Below are 9,874 nucleotides of genomic sequence, written 5' to 3' on the forward strand. Positions count from 1 at the left end.
GATTGTCAAAGTCAATTTGACATGAGATTTTGACGTTCAGATGATTTTTAGTTGGACAATGGTCCAACTAGCGAAGGTCCAACTAAAAAGCGGTCCAGTTAAAAAGTGTAGTTTTATAACACTTTTCGAATCCTGGAAAGTTCAAAAAACTATTTCGAATATCTGTTAGCCGAAGGGTATAAATCCTTATCAAGTCATGGGTGCGTTTCAACTGCGTCTCATCAGAAACCGATGCTAATTTTTTGTCCGAATAGATTAGCGCCGGCTTGACGCAAAACCCCTAAAACTAAAACACACTTTAAGTTTCAATCAAACGACTGGTCAAATGTGGTGTCCCGTCCGAGCAGAAGTTCTGTTTATGCCGATAAGATACAGTGAAGCCGGAACTTGTCTTGGCTTAGAAGGCCTATTCGAAAGCACTATGCTATATTTCCTCCTAAGGAGAAAAATTGGGTAAACACTAAAATTTCTCACAAGGGTGAAAATTTTTGGTGAAACCAGTCTTTGGACATGAAGGGCACAAATCCTAACTTAATAATCATGGGTGTATTTCGATTTCGTCTGATCAGAAACCGACACTAGCTTTTTGTCGGAATAGATTAGCGCCTGCTTGAGGCAAAATCCCGAAAACTAAAACACACTTTACGTTTCAGTCAAACGTCTGGTCAAACTTGATGTCCCGTCCGAGCAGAAGTTCCGATCGATATCAATAACTTTCAAACGAAGTCACAGGATTTGACACTGATTCAACAACCGCAACTAGTGCAAGTGATCCAAGCTAATCAGGTTCAAACCCAAATGACCATTCCCTAATACACATCGATGATTTAAGAGCCTAACGACCTGTTCAGGGTATCTTCCAAACAATATGTGGAGTCATTGCAGTATATGGGTTAAAGTTCGCGTATATTTTTTTGTTAGGCTTAGCCAACAGCCGTGCTCAGCACATTGCAATGTAATAATCCTATTCTTTGAAAAAAAAGTCCGCGCTAAAAAAATTCACATCGAATTTTACACAAATCGCTCAACCTAGGATCTGCCCCTATAGCTTTAGAACCAATATTTTTGCGACACCCTCGCATAGCCTAGCACCATCAATATATTAAATCATCAATACGCATGCTGTATCTAGTCTCATCCGCTGGTGATGCCATAAGAAAAAATAAAAATAGTACAGTACAGTGCTATCGGCACGCAGTTAAGAGCCGACACTCTACTTTCTGTTCTCGGCGAGCACCCGTTCTTCTAACATTAACGAGACCGCGTTCTTCGAGCACGCGGTACACTACCCGTATAGAATTTTACAATAGCATTTACCCTACAAACAATCATAAAACAATAAATATTATAGTTATTACTGTTTCAACATTTTACGATGCCAAGTTCTCACAGTAGATTTACAATAAAATTTCATGTAACAATAAATTTCACTGTTCGGCAAAAAACTGATACAGTGCATTCACATTAAACTTTACTGCTTTCGAAAAAAAATGTTTGGAGAAAAATTGATTTTTTTAATGTTAAGATACATAACCACCCCCCTTTTTCACTGTAAAAGTCTATTTTACATTGAAATTTACTGTAAAAATGTTAAAGTTTATTGTTTTTGAATTGTAGCATAACACTAAAACTTACTATAAATTATTGTAAAATTACTGTACTGTCACAGTAAAAATCATGGTTTTGTTACTGTACATTTCTATTCGGGTAGTCTTTGAAGAAGAGGCACACTTGCATGCTTGTACAAAGGATAGCACAAATGTGCTTAGCGAGAACAGAAACTCGTTCTAGAACGTGTGCTAGGACATCACTGGATTAAATGGCGCATTCAGTGAGCGAATTGGCATCGATTTGAGGGCGGGTAGGGCGGCAGGGTGACAGTGGCAAATCGCCCAAATCTCGAAATCTTATCTACATATTTGCTCTATTCAGCAAAGTTGTTCCTTAAGCCAAGGGAGTTGTTCCTTAAGCCAGAACATTTCAGATTGGATGTCTGTCACAACATGGCTCTAGTGTATATTTGAAATTGTGCAATTCAACTTGTTTCATATCGTTTTGCTAACGGTCTAGAAGTTTCGTATTTTCTGAAATATTGTTCAAATAATCATGACCATGCGCATGACAATCGTTTTAATTTGAAACTTGATCACTACATGGCGTTAGTGTGTATGTGAAACATCTCATTTTTGGACTTGTTTTATCTGGTGATCCTGATTTCCTAGGAAAGAGCCCTCAGCAATGCTGTGGAGAAGGACAAAATCTAATTCGGAACTCTAACATGCAGCAATCGGTGTTCCAGCCTTGCGTGCAAGGTACGAAGATTTATGAGCTGCAGTGCTTCTCCATAAGGGTATAAAGCAAAACACGCCGTGTCACACGGCGTTACTTTCCGAGCGTCAGCTTGACCAGACCAGTTGATCTTCTTATTCTAGCTTTTTTTGTCAGCCTATTTCATCATTTAGCCAACGACACGACCTGACACTTCATGAAAAATTCCGAAAAAAAAGTGTTCACGAAATTAATCGCCAGTTACCAGTACATTGAGCGACCCCTCGGTAATGATAAAATATGAATTTCTTGCGCAACACTGTCTCAATTTTCTTAACGTTTATTTGCATACCCTAGCAACCAAAATCCGTAACAGCTAGGAAAGAAAATATTCTGTTTTGTTTGCAGCAAGAATCAAACGCGAACTCGGACAAGGGAAGCTTTTGTTGGATTTCGGCAAAATTTGTTTTTTGTATAAACAGTGTATAAAACGTAAAGTGATAGTTCCAATTATGAGTCAAGAAAAATGTCTCGCAATCCTCTTAACGTTTTGTTTATGTTTATGTTGGAAAGCTAGGAAACAACGCCAGCAAGCAAGATATTGAGGATGACTTTTTTATTGCGGCCCGCTAAGAAACGTTGGGTTGCTCGCTATCCATCCGGGTTTGCATTTGTAAAATTGAAAGATGCCCATGAGGCAGATGATTCGATGCGTGGTCTTGACGGAAGAACAATCTGCGGTCGTCGTGCTCGTGTCGAACTGTCTACCGGTAAGGGCGTGGCAAAGGAGATCGTGGTAACTTCCATCCGGACGACAGATATAACGAGTGTGTATGACGAGGTCATTATGCCCGGGATTGTACTAAGGGACGCAAGAGATCTCGTAGCCGCATTCCACTTTCGCGCTCTCATGAGCTCTGAACTCGTTCGAATAGCTACAGCCGTACCCGATCCAAAACACCAAGAAAGACAACCATTATGCCTGAAAATTGTGTTGTTCATTCAAAAGAACGATGACTTTTTTTGCTAGAACGAATGAGTTTTTCCCCAGGGTTAGGGAAACCATCAGATGGTAAACTGACAAGGTAACATTAGCGGGCTCCGTTGAATTTTTTTCGTTTACTTAATTTTCTGCTCTAGGGCTCGAAAATTTACCGATTTGTATCACCAAAACTTTCATATAATTGATCGGGGATGCTAGCGCTAAGAATGCGATGAAGGACTTCAAATTAGTCATCAACGATATTTACCTATCAGCCGGTGCTGGAGTTATCGTACCGATGTGCGGAAAGATCACCACAATGCCTAGACTGCCTACTAGACCTACATCCGGGAGTCCAAAAAATAGGGACATCATCTAAAAACTGAAAACTTCCGCATCCAACGTGGCACTGTAGATAAACAATTTGAAGCCCACCCACCGAATGTGACTGCCACTAAGCCTACTATAGTAACGGTTGTTCGAATTTATTTTTCGAACTTTCAACTATTCGAATACAGTTATAACTTTTATAGACAATTATTAGTAAATATAAGAAGATATAAAAAATATAAAACTAGCTGAAATACTTTTATAAAAGAGTGTCACGCCCTCGTATACACTGCTTCAGAAAAAAGTATTAAAAAAAGCGCAATAGAAATAATGTATTTATTCGAATAAGTTCTGGTTTAAATCTTGCCACACCACCCACAAATACTAACAGTACTGCTGAAATTACATGAAACGAAAGGTCCGTGCTCTAAGCAAGCAAATGTTTCGCTTCGTTGTTCAGATCTTCGTAGGTCCAATTCGATTCGTTAACAAATCAGGTCCACTGGCTGAAGTAGGCAAGCAGGCGTTACCGATTCAAACATTCCAGGAAAAATCTCCGAGTGGGAGAATCGATCAGTGAAGGGCGGTAGAATTTCAATACGCAAAAAAGGATTTATTGAATTTTATTAACATTATTATGGACTACGAATACAGATTGGCATTCTGTTTAACGAAAAAGTACTCACTTGGAATTAAAATTGAAGGAAATAAATTCTAATTTGTTTATTGCAAGAGAGCCCTATTATGCCTGGTAAATAAATTTACGGGGTGGGTTTGGTTTAGGGAGTAACAACAATATCAAGCACAGTGGTGAGAGGGCGGGCAACGATGACCGGGGAGAGTAGAACATAAAACTTGCAGCTTTATGGTATCTGGAAGATAATGAATTGAATTCTCGGACTGTCTGATAGCACGTACCGGGACGCAAGGTTACTTTTATCAATCTCGCAAGTAAAATTGACTCGACCTCCAGGGAACTCTGTTTTAAATTTCCAACGCTACAGCTTCGGATACCCACGGCCCGTTAATTCAGGGTAAGGTGAGGGTACTACGATCATCAGTTGGACTCTGGTGCATGTTAGCAGGATTTTGGAAGCTGTGAATATCCAATCCAACCCGGTCAAACCATTCGGAATTTGATTCGGACTCCTGAATAGAGTCAGTATGGATTCAGTTGTTGCATTTGAATAGGAATCAATACTGACTCCATTCATAATTCCGAACCAGTTCGGAATGGGTTTAACTGAGAAGATGAAGGAAAATTTCATCAGCCCTACACCAACTTGAGTCTCTGGTTGAAACATGGATACACTTGAGGAATTCCATGTCCCGGGATCTGTGCAAGAAAATGTAGCAATAAATTGTGATTAGTGGCGAAACTCTTTTTAGCATTTCTTTCAAAAGAAGCTAGGAGCGTTACTGGAGGGAGACGAACTTTGTCGAAGGGAACGTTGTTCAGCAAAGTGATCCCGATCTGGCCCAATCAACTGGAATTATCCATGAGTAGTATCTTGATGGCTGGAAATAGTAGTAATATTAACGCACTAATCAGACTATCGCACTATTATTACATATTTAAATTTTCAAGATTTGTATTGTTGTCGTGTATTTGCGTAACCAAGGAATGAAAGAGTTTATTTGGAAAAAATAACAGACTTTTCAGTGTTGCTTGTTTCATGCATTTTCTAACCAAAAGTCATATTTGACATTACCAGTTACCTGAGTCACTGAGGGGTAGTCAGATTTGCGATACAGTTTTGGAATTCCAGTGTCTAGTCGTGTCGTTGATTTAGCTGCAATGTCTGTGTTGTGGCAACCTACAGCATGATCTGATATCGTTGCCAGTTTATTTTTTTTCTTCTGGCGAGTCAAGGTTGTCAAAACGAAACGAACAAATTGGGTAGCGTAATTTGATCGTTCCGTAAGCCGAACATTGAATACCCTTTTGTATAGGACCTTGGCGTATGTAATTTGTATTTGGTACGAGTTACCGATTTTTACGTCAACTCTAATGATCTCTAACCAAATCTAAAAATAGAGTGTCATGTCAGATTGTCGGTGCTAAATCACTATTGCAATTTACCAAATGATTACATTTGGCACATAGGCCCATTTCAAATGTTTGGCTTAAATTCATAGTTTAATTATGTGGTTTTCGTTTGAGGCGAAACTGAGTCAGTTCCTAACCCCAACTGCTGTCAAAATGTATGAACTGACAGCGGTTGGGGTTAGAACCTGACTCAGTTTCAGGTTCAAGCGAAATTGCCATTAATTTCGGACGACCGTGTAAGCGTTACGTTTACACCCACACTGCAAATAATCTACACATTTTTTCAAAGAGATTTGACACATGTGTTTCAAGTTTCAAGCCACACTGAGAATTCAAGAACTTTTCCCTTTCTCTTTAATAAAATTACACATAAAATTTAAGTGTGTCTCCCGCTGATATAATCGACTGTCATCACATTTAAATTTTAAGTGTCAACGTATTAAATCATAAACGTTTTGCCCATGGAATCCATGGTTTTAACAAATGCGGCAACATTAAGTGTCATCGTAATTAGATTTTGATTGTCAAAGCATTGAATCATAAATGTTTTGCCTATGACTATAAATAATGTGCATTTTTTTTCGAAGAGTTTCAAACCACACTGAAAAATCAATATTTTTTCTTTTGGTCTTTAATAAAATATTACACCTGAAATATAGGTGTGCAACCCGATGGCATGATCAACTGTCATCACATTCAAATTTAAAGTGTCGGCGTATTAAATCATAAATGTTTTGCCCATAGAATCCATGGTTTTGACAAATACGGCAAAATAAAGCGTAATATCAATTCAATACAATTTCACTATTCCACAATCGGCCTCAAAACATGCGAAAGATTTATTTACAAGTTTTCACGACATATTTGGAAGATTTTAAATGGTAAGTAAATACTTGAAAATATTTTTTTGCATGATTTATTTATAACCCTGTGTTTGCAGGTAAAGACATCGATGGTCCATGATTTTGCAGAACATGATTTTTGTAACTTGAAAGAAGCGACGGGTTAGGTTTTAAAAAGTTGATTAATTTTAGTATAAGTAAGACTAATATATTATTAACACACATATTCGTTCTTTTTACAGAATATATTTTGTTATATTCAAATAAAAAATATACAATGAATCAAACATATATTTAAATAATTTAGATATCAATGCTCTCCCACTTAAAAACCAACATTTTTTCACATGACTTTTATAGGAAATGATATAATTTTCAAGTTAATGCAAACTTGAATTCTATACAAATAACATTTAACAACTATTTACCAAATACTTAATTTGAATATGTCATACATATGAAACTTAAGTGTGGCATCTATTGGAATTAACGTGTTTTCCAATAAGTGCGTTATTAAGTGTCTGACACATGAGATCTAAGTGCCAAAACAGATGCGGCAAAATTAAGTGTAAAACACTTGAGTTTAATGTGTGGATTATTTGCAGTGCAGTAAAGTTCAGCCGGAACTGAACTGGAATTGTGGCTGGTTCCAGTTCGCATTCCGGCTCCAGTGACACAACCGATTCTAACTAGAATCGGTTGTGTCACTGGAGCCGGAATGCGAACTGGAACCAGCCGGAATTCCAGTTCATTTCCGGCTGAGCTTAACTGGGCATTTTGGACGCGATATCAGCCCACTGACGTTTAATCAAGCGGGTAGATTAATGGTACGGCAACACTGGCCATTCTGACATTACAGCAACGCCGCGGTTTCCATTGTTATTGTCGCACATATTTCAGGAAAACTATTAAAAAAACCAGGTATTTATCATAAAATAGTTAATTGGTGTACCATGTTTTGATGTCTTATTATTGTTATGAATAAAGCATAATTTTATATTGTAACGAACGGTTGTTATAATTTAATAAAACCAATTGCGTTGAGGTTACGGCGACAACAAAGATTTGGCGCAATTTTTTTGTCACGGATTTCGGATCTAATATACGGTGTTTATTCTGTGCCATTTCCAGCTCCTAAAATGACTGCAATCGCAAAACTACAGAATTTTGTTTCCAATGCTGTTGAAAGTACCCGGTTCCGGTTGATCCGGAACGAAAAAGATTTCGACGATGAATCAGTGGCTTTCCACCCAGAAATGGCTCATCAAATATTTGGCGAACAAGAATGCATTTTTGGCTATCGGGATCTAGCGATCGATATCTGTTTCGCTGCTGGTCCTATGGATATTTATTTCAATGTAAAGTATTCGATGAAGGTGAGTGCAACTGCATCCATGCATCTAGAGGTTAGAGTTTACAAACTATTGCTTGCTTCGCACAGGTCGATGATGTCGGTTCGGATGGCGTCAAAGCAGACGATGTAGAAAAAGCTCTCGCTGAATTGGTGGAAGATGGTTGTTACTACACTAACTTGGAGGAATACAAGAAAGTGATCACCGCCAAAATGAAGACCTTCACACCATTTGGAGAGAAAGTCGATGAGTTTCAGGTTAATTCGGGGTTTTCTGGTCTTCAGGCACGAACATTTCAGGTGTACATGACCGACATTAACGACAAAGATTTTTTGAATTTTCATTCGCGACTGGAAACGCTCTCATTCTGGTTTATCGATGCATTCAGCAGAGTCGAGCACGATCCCTTGTGGATGTTTTTCACCGTTTATGAAAAGTACGAGGAAGACGGCGAGGTTCGCTATGCCACTGCTGGATATTTCACCGTATATCAGTATTACTCGTATCCGCAAAATATCAGGCCCCGCGTTAGTCAGATTTTGATTCTGCCTCCCTTCCAAAAGCTTGGCATTGCTTCTTGGTTAATTGAGACTGTAAGAAAATATTCAAGAAATTTTTAATCTGGACTCGTGATAACACGCAGCTAATTTCAATTATAGACTATCCACAACTATTTCGTTCCAAAAGACAACGTCGCGGATATAACGTATGAGGAGCCAACAGAAGTTATCCAGCACATCCGTTCGATCGCAGATGCAAAGCGCTGCATGACACTCCCATCATTTTCGAAGGAACATCTTTTAACCGGCTTCAGTAAGGACATGCTGCGTGAGGCAAAGGAGAAATTTAAGGTAGCACTACACTATTACAGAATCATTCGTGGCTTTCAGTCATCAAATTTTCTATTTTTGTAGATAAATCCCAAGCAGTGCAGAGTGGTCTACGAAATCTTGCGGCTGTCAGTGACGAATACTAAAAATGATGCCGACTATCGAAACTATCGAGTGGAGGTGAAAAAACGGTTGAATTTGAACAACAGCAAACACCAGCGAGATTTATTGCGACTGCAAAAGCGAGGAGTTGACGTCAGTGCGGCACTCAGCATTCTGCCTAGCTTGGAGGATCGAATCGAGCAGTTGAATGCGGAGTATTTGGTTAGTTTGTTACAGTTATGAATATGATTTTTTGCAACAGTTTCCTTTATATTTACAGCAAGTGGAAAAATTCTACCATCAAGTCCTGAAGAAACTCAAACTGGTTCACGTTTAACGGTGTTCCACTATTACATCGTTTCGTCCGTTTCCTTATTTTTTGTTCAAATGTCATCTAGTTCTAAGATCCGGTACTTTCCAGTTGAATGAATAAATACTCCAAAAATGACTTTTTTTTTCTTCTAAATGTTGTGATCCGAAAACTTCGACAAAAGTAATACTGCACTGTACACTAAAAGTACCATTGTTAATTAGATTAAGGGAGTGGTAATAGGGAATTCAAAACAAGAATTACCACTTGTTCAGCGAAGAAAATCTGCATGTTTCCGCCCTTGTGGCTGGAAAAAGACCGCTTAAGTAGGGACATTCGATGTTGTTTTCAGTATCCACACTAGCAATGCGCAGTTACGGTTCTATGTCCAGAGCTCTACTGTAGTAGAGGGTATCGTCATTAGTTTAAAAAGACATACATATACTAAAACATCAGACCCTCCTCCACTCACCCATCGTGTCTTTTTTATAGCAAGATTTAAAAATCTTCGAAAGCCCGGCCTGTAGTGTATTGGCACTGTGTGGGACTCACGGCTCTTTAAAAACTAAAAACATTTGGTGATCAAATCACCAAATGTTTCCAAAAACCACGAGATACAGCCTACTGATGCAATTCCAAGAATGTTGATACCCATATTGCTAGTATTCCATTGAAGTTCGCAAATAATATCCCTGCACTGGAACCTGCTTGCAGAAACCCGGATTCCCGGGAAGAATGAAGTAACCCGATTCATTTTTACCAAGTCCAAAAGTGGATGAGTTCCTGAATCCGAAACACCCAAAAGTAT

General features: G+C 38.6%; 1 protein-coding gene across 1 annotated transcript; it reads left to right on the forward strand.

The window, feature by feature from the left end:
• Positions 1–7,262: 7,262 nt before the first annotated feature.
• Positions 7,263–9,204, forward strand: LOC131684123 (histone acetyltransferase type B catalytic subunit). Its single transcript, XM_058966693.1, has 6 exons — positions 7,263–7,393; positions 7,604–7,848; positions 7,914–8,417; positions 8,484–8,675; positions 8,739–8,978; positions 9,037–9,204. The coding sequence occupies exons 2-6, from the start codon at positions 7,612–7,614 to the stop codon at positions 9,091–9,093; spliced, it is 1,230 nt and encodes a 409-aa protein (XP_058822676.1). The 5' UTR covers positions 7,263–7,393; positions 7,604–7,611; the 3' UTR covers positions 9,094–9,204.
• The last annotated feature ends 670 nt before the right edge of the window (positions 9,205–9,874 follow it).

Source organism: Topomyia yanbarensis, chromosome 2 (assembly GCF_030247195.1).
Source record: "Topomyia yanbarensis strain Yona2022 chromosome 2, ASM3024719v1, whole genome shotgun sequence".
Classification (NCBI taxonomy): Eukaryota; Metazoa; Arthropoda; class Insecta; order Diptera; family Culicidae; genus Topomyia; species Topomyia yanbarensis.

Coding starts and splice junctions, on each gene's coding strand:
- LOC131684123 (XM_058966693.1), top strand. CDS start 7,612: ATGACTGCAATCGCAAAACTACAGAATTTTGTTTCCAATGCTGTTGAA. Junction 7,849..7,913: donor ATGTAAAGTATTCGATGAAG/GTGAGTGCAACT, acceptor TGCTTCGCACAG/GTCGATGATGTCGGTTCGGA. Junction 8,979..9,036: donor AGTTGAATGCGGAGTATTTG/GTTAGTTTGTTA, acceptor TTATATTTACAG/CAAGTGGAAAAATTCTACCA.